Below are 24,749 nucleotides of genomic sequence, written 5' to 3' on the forward strand. Positions count from 1 at the left end.
AAACACTTGCCACCGGTGGCATTTAAACACATGGCCCCCTGTTAGCTAGACATGCAACACTACCGCTGAGCTAGGATTGTCCACTCAAATTTCGATACAGTACACAAACTTCAAAGGTAACTCTGCCACTCACAGCTAAAATAAATTGAAATAAACTTATTTAACGGCAAATTTGTAATAACAAAAACTAAATACAAATATTCAGTATATTTTGCATATTGTCCTGGGATAGTTCCGATTTTGGCTGTTATTGGATTTTGACTGAATTATTATTAGATTTTGGCTGGTATTCAAATTTGGCTATTTTACCTTGGTTCTGGACAATCATACCCTTACTGAGAATCATACCCTTAATACCCTTACTGAAGTGCAAGTATTTATCGTATCAATCTTCTCTCCCTTTTTTTAGTTTCTGATTTTACTGAACAAACTTATTATCTATTTTACTGTTAGATTTTTTGTCTTTTCCCTCCTGTTTTCACTATTATTGTATTTTATGAACCATTGAGAATCCCTTTCTATTTTGTTTTAATACGAGGTTTGAAGTAACCCGTCACTTGAATAAGTTAATTTCTTAAGTTTTACAGGTACAATTAAAGAGTTGACGGTATCGCCACGTGAACAATAAGTTAGATGTTAAGCTGAAAGATGTTGCTGTGGAAAGGGTAAGGTCCAATGGCTGCCAAGGTATGTGATAAAGAAGGGGAAATCAATTTTGGATTCTGTATTCTTTTTCTAGCTTAGAAGTCGGATTTTCCTTCATGCGCCTCTTTCTTTTTTCTCTCTCTCTCTCTACTACTTTTTAATATGTTTGTATAATATAAGATTATAAATCGTTTCTTTCATTTTTGATTATTTCTTATTTTGGATCAATTTTGTTTTCTGTATTCTCTTTCTAGTTTACAAGTCAAATTTTCCTTCATGCATTTTTTCCCCTTTTTTTAACTCTACTTCTTTTTAAGATGTTTGCATAATATAAGACTCTAAATCGTTTCTTTCCTTCTTGGTTATTTCTTATTTTGGATCAATTTTGTATTCTGTATTCTTTTTCTAGTTTACGAGTCAAATTTTCCTCGATCCATTTTTTTTTCCTTTTTTCTCTCTACTTCTTTTTAATATGTTTGTATAATATAAAGCTTTGAATCATTTCTTTAATTTTTGGCGATTTCTTAGTTTGGATCAATTTTGTATTCTGTATTCTTTTTCTAGTTAACGAGTCAAATTTTCCTTCATGCATTTTCTTTTTCCTTTTTTTTCTCTCTACTTCTTTTTAATATGTTTGTGTAATATAAAACTCTGAATCGTTTCTTTCATTTTGGTGATTTCTTAGTTTGGATCAATTTTGTATTCTGTATTCTTTTTCTAGTTTAGAGGTCAAATTTTTCTTCGTGCGTCTCTTTCTTTTTTCTCTCAATCTACTAATTTTTAATATGTTTGTATAACATAAGATTATAAATCGTTTCTTTCATTTTTGATTATTTCTTATTTTGGATCGATTTTGTTTTCTGTATTCTCTTTCTAATTTACAAGTCAAATTTTTCTTCATGCATTTTTCCCCCCTTTTTTTAAACTCTACTTCTTTTCAAGATGTTTGCATAATATAAGACTAAATCGTTTCTTTCATTCTTGGTTATTTCTTATTTTGGACCAATTTTGTATTCTGTATTCTTTTTCTAGTTAACGAGTCAAATTTTCCTTCATGCATTTTCTTTTTCCTTTTTTTTCTCTCTACTTCTTTTTAATATGTTTGTGTAATATAAAACTCTGAATCGTTTCTTTCATTTTGGTGATTTCTTAGTTTGGATCAATTTTGTATTCTGTATTCTTTTTCTAGTTTAGAGGTCAAATTTTTCTTCGTGCGTCTCTTTCTTTTTTTTTCTCTACTTCTTTTTAATATGTTAGAATAATATAAGACTGCATCATTTCTTTTATTTTTGGTTATTTCTTATTTTGGATCAGTTTTGTATTCTGTATTCTTTTTCTAGTTTAGAAGTGAAATTTTCCTTCATGCATTTTTTTTTCTTTTTTTCCCTCTACTTCTTTTTAATATGTTTGTTTAACATAAGACTCTAAATCGTTTGTTTCATTTTTGGTGATTTCTTATTTTGGATCAATTGTGTTTTTTATCTTATTTCTACTTTACAAGTCAAATTTTCCTTCGTGCATTTTTTTTCCTTTTTTTTCTCTACTTTTTTTTTAAATAAATTTGTATAATATAAGACTAAATCATTTGTTTCATTTTTGGTTATCAAGGAGGCACACTTGTGCCTCTATAAAGAGGCGACCCACCACAATGTTAAGCGATTTCAGGTCCTAGAGGTCGCAGAGAGACGGTGGTAATCGCATTTTGTAGCCCAAGTTCAAACTAAGAAACGTGCAAAATTTCATCCTCCTCCGACTTTATCTTCATGGGGTAAACTGGGCCGGAAGTTTCGACCCACCCACCACAGCCCCCCTTTAACGTTGTCTGATCGGGCTGAAATTTAGAGGATAAGCTTTCCTAGGGCCCGGGAGCTTATCCTCGAGATTTTAGTTCAATCCGATCACTCCTTCCCTGTTTTCAAAAAACCAAATATAGCCACTTCTAAAATTCTTTTTTTTTTCTTAGTCACGCCTACAGGTAACGGCAACGGATCCGGTGGAATGAGGACTCATTAGAAGCAAAATTTAATCTGTTAGGGCCTTTTGATATTTTCAGACCGAAAAAATTATCCCCCGAATTTACATTTACGAAAAACCTTGTTTTCCTATATTAGCCCATGTTAATTTTTCCCACCACAGCCCCCCTTTAACGTTGTCCGATTGGGCTGAAATTTAGAGGATAAGCTTTCCTGGGGCTTGGGAGCTTATTCTCGAGATTTCAGCTCAATCTGATCACTCCTTCCCTGTTTTCCAAAAACCAAATATCAAGTTTTGCTTGCGTCAAAAAGATTCCCCTTACTAAAAAACAATTTCAATTATGTCTCTTTAGTGCAGCGGTGAGACTCCTGGCTGTCAGGCGGAAAACCCGGGTTCGATTCACCGTCAGATAAAACTTTTTATATACTGAATTTAAATTTTAAAAAAAACTCAGTTTCTTTTTTAAATTATTTGAAAAAAATTACGTTTTCTAAAGAGTTAAAGAGGCTGAGTTACAAGATCGACACTTAAAACACCCTGTCGAGAAAGAAAAGAATAATACACAATCATCTAACAGTTAGTCAAGCAATAATAAGCAATAAACTGTAAAAAAACGTGCAGAAATTATTTCAAAAAAAATACGTGTTCTAAAGAGTTAAAGAGGCTGAGTTACAAGGTCGAACCTTAAAACGTACAAGGATTAGGAGGCACAGTTGGGGGGCTGCCGCCCCCAAACCCCGCTTTCGCAGCCTTTAAATAAATAAAAAACGTTTTTTAAAGTGAAAGTAAGAAGCGACATTAAATCTTAAAACGATCAGAAATTATTCCGTATATGAAAGAGGCTGTGCCCTCCTCAGCGCCTCGCTCTTTACGCTAAAGTTTGTCTTTGTCACAACTCTTTTTTTTAAACAATAAAAACTTTAGCGTAAAGAGCGAGGCGTTGAGGAGGGCACAGTCCCTTTCATATACGGAATAATTTCTGATCGTTTTAAGATTTAATGTCGCTCCTTACTTTCACTTTAAAAAACTTTTTTTATTTATTTACAGGCTGCAAAAGCGGGGGGATTGGGGGGGGCAGCCCCCCCCCAACTGTGCCTCCTAATCCCTGTACGTTTTAAGGTTCGACCTTGTAACTCAGCCTCTTTAACTCTTTAGAAAACGTAGTTTTTTTCAAATAATTCTTATTTTGGATCAATTTTGCGTTCTGTATTCTTTTTGTAGTTTAGAAGTCAAGTTATACTTCATGCACCTCTTTCCTTTTTAATATGTTAGCATAATATAAGACTGAATCATTTCTTTTATTTTTGGTTATTTCTTATTTTGGATCAATTTTGTATTCTGTATTCTTTTTCTAGTTTAGAAGTCAAACTTTTCCTTCATGCGTCTCTTCCCTTTTTTCTCCCCTGCTTCTTTTTAATATGTTTCTATAATAAAAGACTAAATCGTTTCTTTCATTTTTGGTTATTTCTTATTTTGGATCAATTTTGTATTCAGTATTCTTTTTCTCATTTAGGTGTCGAATTTTCCTTTAAGGGCTTCTTTCCTTTTTTCTCTCAACTTCTTCTTTACGTGTTTCTATAATATTAGACTTCTTTATATATAAGCCCGTAGACCGTTTGTTTAATTTTTGGATATTTGGAATTATCAACCAGTGTTATTTGGATCAATTTTGTATTCTGTATTCTTTCTCTAGTTCAAAAATCGATTTTTCCTTCATATGTTTCTTTCCTCTTTTCTCTTTACTTCTCTTTATGTTTGTAAGCAAGCAATAATAAACTTATCTTACACCTTCTGCTTTGTGCTCTGGTAGTTCGATTATTCCATTAAATTTGATTGTGAGTCCACATACTTTTATTGGTGAAAAAATTCTCTTGTTCATTATTAAAAAAGTGTTCAGGAAGAAACTCAGTTCAAGCTGTAATATACTAACTTCAGCCTATCACTGTTACAAAATGTAAGCTACCTACGCCACTACATATGCTACATACAGGATAATCGTAATTTAACAAATCATGGTCCCTAGTAGGGGCAACCTAGTAAAGAGCAAACCACAGCCAATTGTAACCAAAAATAAAAAACGTGTTTTAAAAAAGAAACTGTGTAGTTGACAAAAAATTTACATTTTTAGTTGATTCCTGAATGGTAACTATTATTTCGATTAGTCTTAATAGTCTTAATAGTAATTAATAGTCTTAATAGTAAAATGCCATTTTAAAAACAGAACTGTGGAAATTCCGAAAAATAGCCCGAAATCCCTCGGAAATGGCTTCAGATAAAAAAGAAAAGTACAGCATTGGAACTATCATTGCCAAAAAAAAACCTTAGAGGAAACTTATAGCCGTCTACCTTGAACAACAAGGAATATCACTTTTTTGGCGTCAGTAGCGCTGATGCATCCTCTTTTTTTCTTCGGCATAGGTAGACCCTAACGAGCTGTTTAAGGACTCATTTGAAATTAAATTGCTATATCTAGAGCCTTTTTGTAAGCATTAAAGACATACTATTTGAATAAGCTGCAATTTGTGATGAAAACTGCATCTTCATATACAAGATGATATAACGCACACATCTTTTGACAAGGGATATGATATCATAATTAATTTATTGACGTTATGTATGATAAATTGCCACCGTTTTGAATTCTCATTAATCTAATATTATGTAATCTTAGAATTAAAGCACGCATCTTTTGACAAGGGATATGATATCATAATTAATTTATTGACGTTATGTATGATAAATTGCCACCGTTTTGAATTCTCATTAATCTAATATTATGTAATCTTAGAATTAACGCACTCATCTTTTGACAAGGGATATGATATCATAATTAATTTATTGACGTTATGTATGATAAATTGACACTGTTTTGAATTCTCATTAATCTAATATTATGTAATCTTAGAATTAACGCACGCATCTTTTGACAAGGGATATGATATCATAATTAATTTATTGACGTTATGTATGATAAATTGCCACCGTTTTGAATTCTCATTAATCTAATATTATGTAATCTTAGAATTAAAGCACGCATCTTTTGACAAGGGATATGATATCAAAATTAATTTATTGACGTTATGTATGATAAATTGCCACCGTTTTGAATTCTCATTAATCTAATATTATGTACCCTTAGATTTCTTAAATCAAAGCCATCGTTTAGAACTCCAATACCTAATGAAATAATCACAATCAGAACTAAACTATTGGGGGTCACACAATTTGAAATGGGAGGCCCCCATTTGTCTTATTATTAAACAGGCTAGTGCATCTCTGTCTCTCCTTAAGCTATTTGCTAAATTTTCATACCCAAAAGCCCATATCCTTAGACTTTACATATCTTTTATCCGTCCACTACTTGAGTATGCTTGCCCCGTGTGGGATTTGGGCCTTACGGTGGATCAGTCCGAAAAGCTAGAAATTATCCAGAAGAGAGCCCTGAGAATTATTTACGATCAGGACAAAGTGCCTTACATTTTCCTCCTTATGGAATTCGACCTTCCTACCTTGGCAGCCCGACGTGCTATCTTTGCACTAATTTCGGAAATAATCTGCGTCGTTACCCGCTCTTTCAATATTTACTCCCAGCCCCTTATTGCCCACCAATCGATCAAAATCACATCTCAATCGAAAAGCAGATCTCGATCAAAAGCACATTCCGGTTCTTAATCCTATTAATGTAAGAACTGAGTGTTACAAAAAGAACTTTGTGCCGGCGTTTGTTGAAATCCTAAATAAATGAAAACTGTAATAGATCATGTTAATGTGTCATGTGTATTGTTAGTTTTTCATTTTGTTTGTTAGCATTTTTAATTGACAGGCCAGCGGGACCATCGGTGTGTTTTTATAATGTACATGACGAAGAAAAGCAATGTTTTTATAATGTTATATGATGATGTACCTGACAACAAAACATGATGTACCGACAATGTTCATGATGTACCGACAACGATACATGTTTTGAATATATATATATATATATATATATATATATATATATATATATATATATATATATATATATATATATATATATATATATATATATATATATATATAATGTAGGCTATCTGACAGATATAGACAAATTTGGCAGTTTCATGTTGCGAAAGCGTTTGTTAATGAAGAACCACACTAATAATGACGTCATATATACAATGACGTTATATTAAAACTTACATCTTGATACATAAAACAACATGACCTCGCTTACAATGATAATGATTGCACCAACAGCAGCAACCTAGTAAAGAAGCTGCAGCCTATAATAACCAAAATTTTAAAACGAACTGAAAAAAAAATGATTAAAAGTAGCTATGAATTCTTATAGAAGAGTAAAAGTATACCGTTCCATTTTGCGGAAATGAAAAAGTGCATGCATTAGTCCTATGATCCCATGTTTTCACACTCTGGTCCCAGCTGCCCGTAATGACAAAGTTGCATTCCGGGGAAAACTCCACACAACGAATAGCGTCTTCATGTCTGCCAATAATTGCCTCTAAAATAAATTAAGAACTATTAGATAAGTAGAAACCAGTGATGAACCACCCACTACCTTTAATACTACCATGTAAACATTTCTAAAAAAAAACATTTCAAAAAAAAAATTCACTCCCCCTCCAGCTCAACTACCCTCCCTGCCAAACTAAGAGAGATAATAGTTATTATTGTAAAATATAATATATTATTATGAAATAATAGCTCCTATATTTTAGCATAAGCTTTTTAAGGTTTTTTATACTGTCAAGCTGACTTTCACTATAATATTATTTTTATTTTTGCATTGAGGCCGGCTTTTTGACGCTAATTTAAGAATTCAACAAGCTTTCTCCTAAATTGCAAAGGAAAAATAATTCATTTTTTCCCCATTGTATTTAAAGGTGTTTAACCTGTTTCTGTTTTGATTGTCTTTGATTGCAGTAAAGTATATTATGAATAGGAATTTTTATATCAAAACCTCCTTTTATTTTTATACTTCCTCTGAGGTGGTGCACACTATAATTTAATTTCATTAGTTATATAACAAAATCGCTAGATTAGAGGCAGTGCCATCTATTTATCGATAAATAAATTACTCTGTAGCTTTTTTTAATTACATACTTAGCTTTTGTATTAAAAGACTATTTAACTTCATTAGAATTTCATATTTGAATAATGCTTCTGTGGGCCATGTGCATTTTATGGATTCTGCTGAATTGGAATATTATTTCGTGCAGTAGCTATGTTGTGTCGCTAAGTGGACGCTCTAGAGTTGCTACAACCTAAAAGTAAGAAGCAACTTGGGCTAAATGCAATCAAAACTTCAAAAAAGGAGTTTTGATACCATAAATACATCAAAAGAATTTATTTTTATTGAGATTCTAAATATGTAAAATCATTCAGTTTGAAGTTACCAATTGAATGTTACGAGTCTTAAAAAAAAGTTGCCTAATTATGATGAACAGGAAACTTCCTCAGAAGGATGAGTGATTTATAGTAAATTTCACAATCAAATTCGATTTTTTTTTTTCTGAGAAGGAAAATCTGAGACGTGCATTTATTTATTTGCTTTCTGTTTTTTTTCTGGAGTGAACGTATCAAATCAAAGGTCATAGAATATCACGAGGAGGCTCATTCGAGCAAGAACTATAATTCCCAGCGCCCTTTTTAAGTGGCAGAAAATATTATGCCACACCACAGTGGTGTTTTCTGTCACGTTGATTGGCGAAAAAATAATTTTGGCTCAAAGAGGGCCAAAAACTACCATACTAAAAATTCAGAGATAGGCAATCAATTTACAACTGTTGAAGAGTATGTACTGAGCTTCCAAGTGGCGCATTCCCACACTGAGGGCGGTGGCAAAATCATTCCTAACGACGCGCGAAGTCTACACAAAATAACCGGTGAATTTAACAGTTTATTTGAAAGTTTCATTTGACTAACTTGATTAATTACAGGCTTGATAAAATCATATACAGTGGTACATAATTATGCATTAGCTATTATGGAGGAGGGCTGGAACTCCATGTAGGTGGGGGAAGGAAGGCGCTGAAGCTTCAAAAAGTTCGTTTATATGCCCAATTTCTAATTCTCTTTGAGCCTTTAGATAAATATACAAGGAAGTTTTGGAGGGAGGGAAAGAATTAATTTATAATCTCCCTTCATTCCTGGGAATACTTTTGGACTTATCGTTCAATATGGCTGCTGTGGGTGGTACCTACCCTCTTTTTACATAAATAAAGTGAAACATAAAAGATTTCATTCGTTTGCTTTCCGGCACAGAAGATTGAGAGGGGGGAGGGGGCAGGTCACAAGCACCAACAGGGAAATTCCCAAGGGACAGGGGAACATATCATAAGCACAAACAGGGAAATTTCCCAGAAGCACGGGACAGGCATCTTCCACCACACTTTGCTTCCACCAAGGTTTTAACAGGAAAACCTCTCGTTTTCTTATTTATACATAACCTTAATGTTGTATTGTTTCCAAAGAGACATTGCCCCTTGACCCCCCTCCAGCGTCCACAGGGAGTAACCCTGTAAAAAAATTATTAAATTAACTCTCCTTGAAAACCGTGGAATTGAAGACATTGTACTTAATTTTTCTATATTTCAAACCTCCCTCCTCCCTCGAAACAAATACTGAAAGGGTGTTCTCTTTTAAAGATGATTATCATTCTCAAAGCATTGTTATATGAACACGAAATTTGTGTTCCCTGGCTGGACATTTTGCGACCCCAGGTTGGACATTAAAAACTGCGACCCCAAATTGGACGTCACAGGGCTTTGACACTGGAGGTTGTTTAAATATATAGCCAATTAAATAATAGAGTCAAAATTGGCCTCTTTGTAAAGTCAACAATTTATCATAGCACATATTTTGAACATTTTCGCCAATGGTGACATAAACGGAAAAGGTGATCTTATAAATTATACTGGGAACTCACTAAAGCTGTCATTTTCATTTCTTGTACCTTTATCACAATTTGTGATTCTTAGTGAATTTGTGAAAGTTTGATATGGACATAAATTTGCAGATATATGATATCAGATTTAAAAGCGTACTTTGATTGATTGATACCTTTATTTTGAACAATTCACACAAATAATACAAAAAAGAAATAAAGATAGCCACCTAGAAGACCAAATGACCTGCGCACAGTGGCTAATCAAATCACATAATCAACACAAAACAAATCACATACATAATGCTCACAAGGAACATGCTCTCCTCCTGTGTCGCGAGTGAGGAGAAACTCTTTTTAAATGACGAAACCAGTTCAGAGCCCTTAATGCTGTCCGGGAGGCTATTCCAGAGGGGTACACTCATGTGACGTAACACATGGGCTGACATTACCGTATTTGTCTTTTCATTTACTAGCTTATTGGTGTTCCTAGTATGATGGTAAATTATTGATAATAATAATGGTAATACCTATGTATTACCTTGTAATACCTATGTAATACCTATGTATAACTATTGATGGTAATAATGGTATTGATGGTAATACCTAGTATGATGGTAATAATGGTAAATTATTTTTACCATTCATAGAATGAATGGTAAAAATAATTAGAAAAAAATATTCACAAAGTATGCTGGTGCAACATCATTCAAAAATTGGTATACCAGTGTTAGGGGCTGGTGATCCTGTAACTGACCTAAATTCAAAATTTTAAATGGCTCTAACAAGAAAGTGCATCATTAATATTAGCACAATCCCCAAACAGAGGAATTGCTTTTTCTTGAATTACCTGGATTAACTAAGTGACTAAAGACTAAAGTGACTTTAGTCACTAAAGTGACTAAAGAAATGACTAAGACTACAATAATGAATGAAGAAAATTAACCTAAAACAAACAAAAACAACCACAAAACAAACTTTGGTGAAGCTCATGATTTTGTGAAAACTTATAAAAGAAAAAAACATACCGTAATCACAAGTGCTGCCAAATGTGTGACATAAGTGTAACCAAATAAAATATGGTGAAATTTGTGGCTTTTAGTTTTGATCCCTTTTACAGCTGAAAATATCATGTTATGCATGAGAGTAAGGACACTATATGCTTCCCAAAAAGATAATCAGACCAATCTTGGGAGAAACCCAGCATGAACAAGAGCAAAAAATCATTATAAGAAAGAGGCTTACCTGAGCCAGTGTTGACATCAAATGATTTTAGACACCTATCCAGACCACCACTCCAAACTTTGGTTTCATCTTGAAAACAACAGTCTAAAACAGCACCTTCATTAGTATACTTTGTCTTTTCAGTGTTGGCAACAATGTCATACAGGCGAACCGTTTTGTCCCAGGATGAAGCAAGAAGGTACTGATGACTATTAGGAGCAAACGTTATATTAGATATGGCATCTTCAGGAGGACTCTTTATTTTGAACTCTTCACCATGCTCAGACATACTATAAACAAAGGAAATTAGCATTATTAAAACCAGTGTATTAGCTTCAAAATGGCAGTTCTATTATTCTTTGAACAGCATAGTCAAAACTAAAATGTTCTAATACATTGTTCTCCAAGTGGGCAATACCCCCCCCCTTACCCCAATCCGATTTTAGGAAATACTTTATCCAAGTAAAAATGTACTTTCTATTGTAATATAAGAGACAAAATATAGCAATTAGTATAAGCCTAGTTTTCTTTCAATTTGTTTTCTATAAACATGTAAGAAATATTAAAATGTTCATTTTTATAGATGTTTCGTTGCGTGTTTTATAGATATTTTAGACAGTGTAGCAGCCCACTGGTTGAGTACCCTACTTTCAAGAAACTATTTCATTGCATGCAAAGTTTCGATGCAGCCCACTGATTGAACACCATGCCCTTCTTTCAAAACATTACTTGATTACTTGCAAAGTTTTGACATAGCCCACTAATTGTGGGATAAACCAAGTACCCACAATTTTAGCACCCTATCCTCCTTTCAAAAAACTACCCCCAATAAATTTTCAATCCTATTCCCCACCAGTTTGTGGGAAAAGCAATGCCATGACAAGCAGTTGTAAAACCGCAATTGTAAAAACAAAAGCACAAAAGAAACACTTCATTAAATCGCAATAATATAATAAACTAAAGGACTTAATTGTATATAAACCCATATCTATCCTTAAGCTGAACTCCAGCACTTTAAGCTAAAGACACAATAGACAAAGAAGTACAAACTTTTTATTTTATTAAAACATCAGACATTATAGTCAACAACTTCTGCACCTTTGCATACATACACTTGAAAAAAGGAAGAAAAATAAACAAATCTCACAACTAAAAAGTTGGAGTAAATGCTATTGTTTATCAGTTAGGAAAAATACAGCCTAACTGATGCTACCATTAAGAGGTTTTAACAGCATTAGCATGAGTAAAACACTGTGGCATTGTGGTATGTCAAATTATATGCTAATAATTGTAAAAATAATAGACAAAGTTGTCAAATAGCTGCAAAAGTTATGAAGTTGATTTCTCAGGCAGTTGAAGTTATTGAATACAAGAGGACTGCTAGATCTGTTTCACCTTGCATAAAATATCCAGTTCTTGGCAGATATTTATCAACATTCACATCAAAATTTTGGGCTGTTTTATCAGAGCTCCTTCTCCTCAAAAACACTTCTTATCCTCTTCAAAAATGTGCCTTTGTCTCCCTAGAATTGTCAAACTCTTCAGTTCTGATCTGAATATTTTAACACCAGAGTTTTATTTTTGTCTTATTCTCCTTTATTTTGACTTTTGTTCCATGGAAGACTTAAATTAAGTTTAAGATATATTCCTAATTTATATATTAATTTTCATGAAAATTACAGTTATTACATTAAAGCAATATTACAAAACGTAGTTTGAACCTATAGATGCTCTCAAAAGGCTTGACTAAATTATACAAACAAATAAAATAAAATTATGTGACAACAGGCCTGTTTTTTTTTTTTTTTTTTTTTTTTTGCTAAAGAGAATTATGTAAAATGAATCACAAAGAATAATTATCTGTTCTCGGTTCAAATTGTTCACCAAGGTCTATTAAAGGATAGGATGAAAAAACTGGGTGGGATTTTTACATATTTATGTTGTTGTTGTTTTTTGTTTTTTTTGGCTTTGGTTTATCAGGAATTTTTAGAATACAGTTCATATTTCAATTGTTTGAATCAGCTGTTGGTGTTTCTGTAAATGTCAAAAATTTGAAAACTTCCACAGAGGGGGAGTGGCTTCCTTGAAATGAGAATCTCAGGAGCTACTTATTTGCATACTAACAAAATGGCTCAAACTCATCTTCAACATAGAATTTCTTACTAATGCTTTAAAATGTACTGTAAAACACTATAGAAATATTAAATATAGCAGCATGGCAGTTTATACTTTACAGAGTTGTAAAACTCAATATAATGATTTGGTTAAGGATCTTGGAATAGCCTTTGAAGTAACAGTTCTATTACCTTACCTTAAATTCACACGTCGGAGTGATATTAAGCTCCATACAGGATCTGTTTTACTCCATGTCAATGATGGCAATATAACGTAATGGCACTGTGTTAAGGGCCCAGTGACATGCTGTAAGAGAGATTTGCTGGAGAGATGCAATCTAAGCCCACATGGTAATGGTGACCACAAGTTAGGTATGATTCATAAGAACCAATCTCCAGTGGTTTAGAATACACAGCACTACAAACAGCAACTTTGGATAGAGCATGTAAAAAAGTTGGGAATGACAAGTGGCATCAACCTCCTAGCAACACACTTATGAAAAACTCATATCAATAATCAATGCATGGCTGAATGGAACAAACAGTCCCACTCGTATTTCAATGGCTTGTTGCTCCTATTCTTTGTCAAGTCTAGACTTGAAGGATGCAGTTATGGGTGCAGTTCACTGTTTTATCTTGAAGGCTATTCTAGTCATTAGCCTAATGACATGTTCAGCAAAATAGTTCTGCTGTATTTGTGTCTTCACAGTATGTTTAGAAAGTTTTTGCAAATGGCCTCTTGTATGGTGCTGACCTGCAAGTTTTGTGAAGAGAGTAATGTTTAGCTGGCTATTATATTTGTAGGTCAGCATCATGTCATTGTACCAGCATCTGAAAATGAGTGTTGGGATTTAAAGGTGCCCCAGCCTCTTATTGCATGGCATATTTTGCAGAACATTTACGCATTCAGTGGCACGCCTTTGAACACCTTCGACTAGGCTAGTATCACTCTTATAGGAGGGGCAGGTAAGGTATGTCCCAAAATCCAGAATGAGCCTTACAACAGCCCTATACAGCCTCAAGAAGACAGACCAAGAGTGACCGGTGATCATCTGTTTGAGTAAACCAAGACTAGAATTTGCTCTTGATACTGCTGATAACCAGTGTTCATAGAAATTAAGTTGGTCATCAACTATAACTCCCAAATCTCTTTCATCATGGTTAGTCTGCAGCTGGATGTAAGACTGTGACCCTTTGTCAAACATCATGCATTTATGGCACAGGTTGGTGTTGCCAAAGCAGAGGATGCTTCACTTAGTGATATTAAACTCCAACAGCCAATCATTTGCCAAGGTTTGGATTTTCAGGATATCAGACTGCGGGCTTTGTTGGTCTGCTGTCCAAAGAGCTTGGAATCATCAGCGTAAAGTGCGATGTTATTGATGACTTCCTTTGTCATATCAATGATGTAAATGAGAAAGAGGGTAGGGCATGAAACCGTACCCTGAGGGACTCCACTGACAACTTCACATGGTAGAAAAAAGACTTTGTCTCCATTATTTTTAAAAAGTTAAACCTGCTTCTTCTGATCTGTCAAGAAATTCATAACCCATTTGACCATGTTAGTATGGATGCCAACATCTGATAACTTTGCCTTAAAACGTTTGTGCAGTACCTTGTTAAACACTTTAGCAAGATCAAGTAGTATCAAGTCCACTGGTATTCCCTTGTCCAGGAGCTCAGTAATAGTATTATATGTCTCAAGCAAGTTAGTCTCTACTTACTTACCCAGGAGGAAGCTGTGCCAGTCTGGGGACAGAATACTGTTGGACAAGAGATATGACAGGATATATGCTCCAAGGTTTTGGCTACAGCTGAATCCAAGCTGATGGGTTGATAGTTTTCTGCCTTTGTCCTGTCACCTTTTTCAAGAAATTGGGATGATATGCATTTTCTTACAGTCTGCAGGTACTATCTTTGATTCAAAGGACTTCTGCAATATTTAACAGAGTGGCATACAGATTTCATTTGCCAATTTCTTCAGAAGCCTTGGGTGAATGTTGTCTGGTTCCACAGACTTATTCTTGGGACATGATGATAGGTGGAATAGGGTTGGATACAACAGAAGTTTCAGTGGGAGGGAGGGGGATATCTGTCTCTTTAGTAAAAACTCATGCAAATTGCACATTAAGCAACTCAGCCATTTCTTGCCGGTCAGTCCTGACAGTTGTCTTCAGAGTCTTCACTGAACATCTACTGTGTTCTTTGCTAGATATGTAGTTCCAGAACATCATCGAATTTTTCTTACTTTTAATCACTATTATAATGGAATATAGTTCAAAAGATAGCATAAATTACATTCAACTGCTACTGAAAACACTTTCATAAATGAACTTGCAGGAGAGAACTCTCTCTGGGAAGATGATTTCCTTCTGGTTTTCAATATATTTCCGAGACTGCCTGTAAGGATTGGAATTTAAAAAGAATAGTTCTAATCTTGAAAACAAAACAAAAATTAGTTTATCCTTTTTTCTGAACTAAACACTATTTTTGAAAATTCTTGGTTACAGTCTTGTGCATTTCCTATTCTGAATTAAACACTGAAATAACAAGAGTAATACATTTCGTTTCCCTGTTCAACATTATTTCCTAATCTAATTGTTGCTATACAATTACCCCAGCCCCCTCCTAACAGGTCCAAAATCAGTCCTGTATTATTTATAAGATTTGAATAATTTTTCTTTAATTATTCTCTGTTAGGAGCCAAATGTTATTGAGAAAAAGGTACAGATAAATACTATTGGCCAACAGAATCAACTATGTTTTACATATATCCTATGATAACAGTCTTGTCTAGACCTCTTCTAAATGAAACACCAAAATAATAAACAAATAGTGTCACTTAATTCCCTACTCAAAACTCTTTCAAAAAATAATAGCTGCTAATGTGACAAAAGCACCCCACCCCCCTCTCCCAAGGAGGGATATACACAACTCTAGGTTATGTATAAGACCACAAGAAAAAACGTTAATGCTGAAATGTTTACTTTATGATGGGCAGGAAATTCATATAAACCAAGTGTGCATGATTCCTTCCATTTTTATCTACATTTTGCTTTGATGCTAAATTTGACAATTAACCAATGCTGAAGCTGTCAAGAAGTTACTGGATGTTGAGTGGAATGGTGTTCCCTGGAAGTACCAGTGAGATGCATCTTAAATTGCATTGTCCAGCAAAATAAGGATTAAATCCTGTAGAATTGCTGTTTAGTGATGACATGATTGGATGTCTCAACAGCATCCCACTCAGTTTGCCACAGCTTCAATGGCCATTCTACATCAACAGCTCTTTTAAAGGCAGCAGTACTGGGGGTAATGACTGCTTCTTTGGTGACCAAATTCCACAAACTCACTATTCTATTAGTGAAGAAATTATTGTGTAGTCTAGTGGCAGTTCTGGGATCACCTTTTTTACATCTATAGACAAGAGTGAGGAGTTTCAGTCTCTTCAGACGGGATGAATAGTTTAAATATTTACATCTGTCAATTGATTTCATAGCCCATCTTTGAACTGATTCTAACTTCTGATGATCACCTTTGTGAGGGGCTAGCAATACATATGTCAAACTCCAAATTAGGCCTGACCAATACCTTATATAATTTAGGCATCATCATAGGTGACCTACTAGTGATTGTTCTTTTTATAATGCAATGGGTTTGGAGTACTTTAGCTACAGCTGTCTGTGCGTGAATACTGAATTTTAATTCTTTATCAACTATGACCCCCAAGTCTCTCTCTGCTTCAGACAAGATGATAGTCTGTCTTGATCCATCCATCCCTATCATTTGATAAGGGCATTTCTCATTTTTCTTTCCAAAGTTGATTATTTGACATTTATTTATAATGAATTCAAGCCTCCACAAAGTTGCCCACTGGGAAAGTACCCATAGGTCATTCTGCATAGCGGATCTCTTATTGGGTGTATCAACAGGTCCAATTAGTTTAGAGTCATCAGCATAAAGACTTATTTCAATTTTGACTGTGGTTGGTGTGTCATTAACATAAATGTTGAATAGTCTTGGTTCCAAGATGGTTCCCTGGGGAACTCCACTTAATACTTCCACTTCTTCTGAAAAGAATACTTGTTCATTTTTCCCAAATATTTTCATCCTTTGCTTTCTCCCAGAAAGAAACTTAAACACCCACTCTATGATCTCATTATGTATTTGAATTGCAAATAACTTGGTCCTTAGTAGATGGTGACATATTTTATTGAAGGCTTTTGCAAAATCCAATAGAACCAAGTTGACAGGGATTGCTTGATCTAAATGCTCAGTAATATAAGCATACACATCAATTAAATTAGTCTCAACTTAGCATCCATGTCTTGAGCCATGCTGACTACCACTGAGCAGCTCATTAGTGGTCAGGTGTCCAACAATGTGAGTATTCACAATTCTCCTTTCCTGGTTGATCATCTGATGTTTGATCAACCACAACCTTAGCTATAGAGCAATTTATAGATCAAGAAGGATCTAAATTTGCTCCAAAGTACAAATTAAAGTAATTGTCAAATAATATGGCTATCCATCTGCCTTAACTATTTCAAAATGGCATGATGCTATTGACCGGGTTAAGAATGAGATGCTTATTAAAGTGGAGATGCGGAATGAAAAACAACATATAAATATATTATTTAGGGTATATCTGGCATTTTTGGGGGGGATGGGGTGAAATTATCATTGCAGCAATAATTAACTTTGGAAATTGCTTATTAGGAAATCAAAAAGTACTACTGTTTTTTTTTCAGAAAGGGTTATGGATAAGACTGTTACCAACCTAGGCTGGGGCTATACTTGGTCCTATTATGCAGAGGGGGGGGGGGTGGCTGGCATTCTATCATTATGGCAGCATCTATTGCAAAGCTAATCAACACTTCAGCGGTTCAATCACTTTGAAATCTTTATTGTACAGCCTAGAAATTGATTTAGGGCTATTGATTTCTTATATCCTATGCTTCAAAATTGTTAATTTTATAGTGTATTGAGATTAAAATATTCTTTCTAGTTTGATGGTACAACTTTTTCTTCTGTTTTATTATTTCATAAGTCATAATATTTTCTTGAAATTTTTTTTAATTTTTTAATTTATTTTGCTTTTTTATGTTGGAATTTATGATTTTAATTAATGAGATCTAATAAACTATTATAAGGATGACCTAGGTTTGTGTATTTTGGCCAGTTTTTTTTTTTTTGCTTTATTTTTACTTTATACTGTCCAACTTTGGTGGTCAATAAATGTTTGAATAATTGTATTTAAATGGGCAAGGCTGAAAGGGTTACTTATATCTAAGTTGAAATGCAGAAAAAAAAGAGTTTGAAAGATTGTAGTTGGTCAATCTCAACCAGCCCAGTCCTAACCATCAGCCATTCCCAACTAGCCTATCTAAAACTACCCACATTGTACTTAAGATCAGGAACTAAATGTCTATATTTACAGAAAATACATTTTAATAAAAATGTTTGTCCAAGACTAGACATTGTCTTAGTACTGGAAGTATATTTTAAGACTAGGGTTAATAAAAAGAAAAATCTCCTCCAGAGCTCCATAGACCATGGTACAAAGCCCTAGTATAGCCTGTCATAGAATATGGAATGACTGTTGCCTCCCCTATTAATAAGGATAATGTAACTGCCCTTGAGTCCATTCAAAGAAATGTCACTAAAGTCTTGACTATCCTGCAAGATTAAGAAAACTTAAGCTACCTCCACTAGTTTATAGAAGACAAAAGGAGACATGATCATGAATAAGAAGTTATTAACCAGTGACAACCCTCCATCTTATCTCTAACTAGACACCCAGAAGAAGACTAGAGGCAATTCACTGAAACTGTTTCAGAAGAGAGCCCAGATATATACAGCAAACCACTTCTTCTCCAATAGAAATATGTCCTACTTTAATTCATTGACTGATGAAATGGTCTATATAATAAACTTCATTATATAATGAACTTCATTATATTCAGAGATTTTGTATTCATTGTGATTTCCACAGTTGCTTCCTGTTTAAATACATCTCAGACTCTCCAAATTGTGCCTGGACAAAGCCTAAGGCTATAACCAAAAGATTGCATGTTTTTTTTGTAGTTGGTACCACAAACCAACTGGTACAACTGTTGGTGAGAAATAAGTGGGCTAGTGCACAAAAAGAATGCAAATCAATAAAATCAGCAAACTCTGAAACAAAACTGGAGTCTCTACTCAAAATTCTTTCCAAATATATAGATCACTATTACTGCAGTTGCCAGTTGCATCCCAGTCCCTCTTATAGGCTAGATATAGCCCTTTGCTAGCTCATATATAAAGTTTACTGATTGTCTAGGTTTACAGTATTTTTATCAGCAGCAAGTCTATAATGTCAAATAAAGCCAAATTAAAACAAAAAAATAAAGTAAAATTACAGATCAGGTGCTTTTATCTCTCTTGGAAAGTAGTTAAGGAAATTGATTGCAAGTAACAAGAATGAACCCAGAACCTCAATGTTCCTCTGGGAAGGTATTTTGAAGTAGGTCTAACTACTGCCATCCCTTCCTCCTCTAAAGGGCACTGACCTTTGATAACCCTTTATAATTACTGTGCAATAACAGGGATACCTTGATTGATTAGATGTACTGCTCAAATGTAGAATAAGGAGTGTTTAGAATCTTAAACTTTTTCTTAATCTTGATTAATAATGTTTCAATGATTTGAAAATCTATTTCATCAATTCAGGAAAAAAAAACCTTGATATGGCTTAACAGCTGAATGAGACTTTTAGGAGTCTAGGGACTAAAATATACTTTGAGAAGGTATTGCCAAGCTATTATCTCTGTCTTTTCCTTATTCCTAGGGCTTAGAAAATTGTTTACATGACAGGTCTATAATCTGTCCAAGTTTTGGCAACAGATGTTCTACCTTATTTTGGATTTTTAATCTCTTTTTCATTGGCTGTAGTTTCCAAAAAGCAATTCCTATTATGTCAGTAGAATTTTAGAACACTCCCTTTTAAGGATTTTTTCCTAGACTTGAGAAATAGATTAGTCACAAATAATTAAAATCTTATAGCCTAAATCAGGATTCAACAAAAGATAAGAGACTCAAAACATTTTTCTTGTATCTTATTGGAGCAGTAAATTTATTTCTCAAGGTTTTTCATTATAACACAAAGGTTGTAAAAGGTCACCAAAGGTCAGTGCCCTTTGGAGGGCAATGGAATGGAGGTGGAAACTTCAAACTTCTGTTCTAGGGGTCAATAAGGCTCTGGATCCATTCCTGGAAGTTTCATGCACCTTCTTCAGCTAAATGGTATTTTAAAAAGAACACTAGATTTAAAATGCCTGTTTGTTATTGCTGGCAACATTGTTTTTGCATGTTTTGTTACCACTGATCTTTGCAATTAGGTTTTGATACTATGCTTTTGATTTTTAGGTTAATGTTTGTGGTATATCACAGGCGGCGCAATCACACTGCCTAAGTAAAGAACAATGTTAGCACAATGTATTTTTTTTTTCCATAACCAGGGCACTATGCCTTCCCAAGGCCAGAACAAAATTTGCACTTTACTGAAAAAAATACAATTGAATGTGCATTAACAGTTTAATATACATATACTGATATTTGGTAATCAAAATGTTAATATTATTTGATTTATTAAAGTAATAAAAGTAAAAACATTAATATTTTTTTCAGTGAAGTGCAAATCTTGTTCTGGCCTTGGGAAGGCATAGGGGTTTTGAGCCCGCCTTATGTTAATTTCTACTCGTTTTGAATTTGATTATTTATTGTAATTTCTATTCATTTTGGGTTTCATTTATTTATTGATGCTGATTTGTGGTAGTTTCACACTTGGTAGACTATGTGATTTTATTTTTGCTCATTTTTTGTTTAATGGAGTTCTTTACTTTTCTTTGAAAAACTTATTTTGCGGAAAGTTTTTTAATTAATTTCTGTTTGTTTTATATTGAAATAGTCTTTTCAGGGAAAAAGAAAATAATACCATACTTTAAATCTTTTCATTTTTTTAAAGACTTTATGACCTGAAATGGAAAACTTGATACCATTTGCAAAAAAATCTGTTTACTTTCTTTGATAGCTTGGATACACTTACATTATTTTGATTTGGTTAAATTTTAAGAGTAGAAATAGCCCCAAAAGTCTGAACATAATACCCTCAGTTGTTCTTGTGATACTGCTGACATGCCTTATTGGGAATTAGCATTAACACAGTTCATTTTGATTTAATCTTAAGGCAACATTTAGTTTTTAAACATAAAATGGGCAATTGGGAGGGTGGGCGTGGGAGAGGAATTAGTTGCCCTCCAATCACTTTTGACTATTAAAAAGGGCATCAGCTCTTTCTATTTTCAATTAACTGAGCCCTTTTTGAAGTTCCCACAACAACTCCTTCAATACAAAGTCCCCTGGTGTAAACAACAACAAAAAATAATGAATTATACCCACATTGATCTTTACTATAAAAATGTCAAGCCTTCCAGTCAATTTTGACTATTAAAAAGAGTACCAGGCCTTACGATTTCCAATCAAATGAGCACTTTTGAAATGACAATGCTTTCTATAAACACCTTATATGCCCCAGGGCATAAACTACAACCCTTGCCCTAAGGGCTGTTAGGGTGGTTGTCATCCTCTAAGACCTAATTTCCAGAACTTTCAACTAGGTTAAACAAAATGGCTAAGGTATCTCAAAATTTTGAATGGATGTTTGGGGAAATGGTGGGGATGATAGTTGCTCTCCAATCACTTTCAACAATTCAAAATGGCACTAGCCCTTTCAATTTCCAATCAAATGAGCCCTTTTGAAGTTTCTATGACAACCCTTGTATAAACACCTTATATGCCCCCAGGGCATAACTTCCAACCCGGGCCCTGAGTGCTGGGGGGGGGGGGGTGTAATTAATAAATACCTAATTTCCAGAACTTTCGACGTTCACGTTGAACAAAATGGCTATCTGAAAATTTTGATTGGATGTGTTTAGAGGAATGATGGGCGTGAGAGGGGGGCTAGCCTCCAATCATTTTTGACTATTGAAAAGGGCACTAGCCCTTTGAATTTCCAATCAAATGGGCCATTTTTGAAGTGTCTATGACAATGCCTTCTATAAAAAAAAACCTTATATGCCCAAAGGGCATAACTTACAACCCTTACCCTCAGGGCTGTGGGGGAGTGTCCTACTCAAAAACATAATTTCTATCTGGAAATCAACTATGCTGAACAAAATGGCTTTCTCAAAATTTTGATTGGATGTGTTTTAGGACATGGTGGGTGTGGAATGGGTGTTAGTTGCCTTCCAATCCCTTAGACTATTAAAAAGGGCACAAGCCACTCCAATTTCCAATTGAATGAGCCCTTTTTGAAGTTTCTATGACAACTTCTTTGATACGAAGTGTCCTGCTCTAAAGGAAAAAAATAATAAATACTACATTGTGCCAACATTGTTCTTATATGCCCCCAGGGCATAAATTAAAACCCTTGCCCAGAGGGTTGTGGGGGAGTGTCCTCCTTAAAAACATACTTTCTAACTGGAAATCAACTACACTGAACAAAATGGCTATCTCAAAATTTTAAATTGGATGTGTTTGGGGGAATGATGGGCACGGGGGGGGGGGGTGGTTGGCTAGTTGTCCTACAATCACTTTCAACTATTAAAAAGGGCACTAGCCACTCCAATTTCCAATTGAATGAGCGCTTTTCGAAGTTTCTATGACAACTCCTTTGATACAAAGTGCCCTGGTATAGAAAAAAAAATTAATACATTGTGCCAACATTGTTCTTCACTTAGGCAGTGCAATTGTGCTGCCTATGATACCAAACTTATCCACCTCAATCTTGTGACCTGATACCTTGCAACTTTTTGTTATGGGGCTATTCTAAGGAACAAGTTTACAAAAACACACCCCATAATCACTGGGAACTCAAATAAGAAACTAAATTGGTTCTCAACAAAGTTGATGGGGAAGTGTGTTAGCAAGTAATGGTTAAAATCATGGACATAACTAGTGTCTGTAGGGCTAGCATGGCTTGGGGGCATATTGTGTTTCACATATGGGAACACAATTTTGTGTTTCACACAATATTATGTTTCACATAGTCACAACATCTAATCACAACATCTCCTGAAGAGAATAGTGTGTTTTGTTTGCATTTCAAATAAATAAATTCAATTTATAACAGATTCAAATCTTACATTATTTTTAGGACACCCTATACTTTTCAAGATCAACAATAGCCTCTAATCTGAAATTTTACCAAAGAGATAAAAAACACAAAATTAAGGGAGAATGTTTTTGTCAAAATTCTATTGTCCAGGCAAACCTTTCATATATGCTATCTTCTAAACCTTATAAATAAGGAAAAGATGGAGATAGTTGCTTGATAGCATCTTCCTTGAGTAGGACAATATTTTAGGCTCTAAATTTTTTCATGAAAAATTCATTCACATACCTCAAATACTTTACAAGTAACAAGAGGCCTCTCATTAACTTTTTTTTTTTTTTTACAAAAACAAATCAACAATCTTCCCTATTAAATCAATAGGGAAGGTGCCTACTCTAAACTACAGAAGAATGGTCCCCTTTATCATACCTATCTGTGGTCACCATTACCAAGTAGGCTTAAATTGCATCTATCCCAGAACACTCTAGTTGGAAAGCATGTCACTGGGCTGTAAACACAGTCACAACCCTGATATTTTTATTATTCTGTGTTATTTGTTTTTAACTGCCTTTTCAACAATGGAGCTGAACAGATCCAACATTGGATCTTATTTTGCTCCAAAGTGCAAATTAAGGGATAACCAATTTGGTTATCTGAGGCAATGCTATAGTTCCAAAAAACTTGCCGACTCGTGCAGTCCCGCCGGCTGCACTGGAACTCTAGAAGATATACCAAGTGAAGTAACTTGTCAGTAGTCAGTTGTAAGTCAGTAGTCAATGTAAATAGTCAGTTAGATGGTAGTGATTTTCGAAGTACAGTGTATACAAGTGATAATTATAGTGATGCAAACCCAGAGACTTCTATGTCTTCTTATGGACTTAGTACAGATGCAGGCAACAGTCATTGCAAGAAAATTACTGGACTTAGTGTGGTGTTTAGCAATGTTGATTGCCTAACCTTGAAATTTCAGGAGGTCAGATGTGTCCTCTCCGCAAATGAGGCTGATATTTATGCGTTCTGTGAGATTAAACCAAAGCAAACCTCCCTACCCCTGATAAAATCCCAGATACAGATTTCCAGATACAGACTGATGACAGACTTATTGACGGATGGTGGCAGAGGAATTGCCATATATGTATAAGAAACGATTCAGGTAGGCACTATTGATATTACGTCAGAATATGAGCCATGTGTAGAACAAATTTTGATATCTATTAACCTACCTGGGGGTCCCATTATACTTGGTTGTTTTTACAGAAGTCCCACCTCGACGAGTCTGGAGAACTCACTCTCGGCTATATGCAGGTCTATTGATGGTGCTGCTTGAAAGTGTAAGAATCTAGTCATATTCGGCAACTTTAACTTACCTATGATTGAGTGGACTGAGTGGTACGGCCACACAAGTAACGCGGTTACGCAGTCTTTTCTTGACTGCTTAGAAGCACACTCACTGTTCCAGGCAGTGACATTCCCGACCAGATATCAAGATGGACAGAATCCTTCACTCCTTGATCTCGTTTTGGTAAATGATCCTGAGTCACTCATTGATATAGAATTGCAACCCCCATTTGGAAATAGTGATCACATAGCTATAAAAAGCAGATTTCAATTGTACCCACAGACATCAAATCTAACCAGACATGTGTATACAAACTACAGTCAAATCAGGCGTGAACTCTGTCAGTGCGATTGGTCATTTGTCGAAAACGATGGAGGTAGAGGACACATGGGAGAAAATGAAAAATATGTTGTT

The 24,749-nt window shown here is 34.5% G+C and overlaps 1 protein-coding gene across 2 annotated transcripts in view; it reads right to left on the reverse strand.

The window, feature by feature from the left end:
* Positions 1–24,749, reverse strand: part of LOC148952731 (mitotic checkpoint protein BUB3-like) — a 96,219-nt gene that overhangs the window by 67,129 nt on the left and 4,341 nt on the right. For both annotated transcript variants that reach the window (XM_089087382.1, XM_089087383.1), the window contains exons 2-3: positions 10,751–11,019; positions 6,969–7,120 (exon numbers count right to left, since the gene is read on the reverse strand). In XM_089087382.1, the coding sequence (XP_088943508.1) occupies positions 6,969–7,120; positions 10,751–11,018 (420 nt within the window). In that variant the 5' untranslated portion in view covers position 11,019. The remainder of the gene's footprint in view (positions 1–6,968; positions 7,121–10,750; positions 11,020–24,749) is intronic.

This window comes from Artemia sp. Qi Xiang Cuo, chromosome 4, assembly GCF_049724085.1.
Source record: "Artemia sp. Qi Xiang Cuo chromosome 4, ASM4972408v1, whole genome shotgun sequence".
Classification (NCBI taxonomy): Eukaryota; Metazoa; Arthropoda; class Branchiopoda; order Anostraca; family Artemiidae; genus Artemia; species Artemia sp. Qi Xiang Cuo.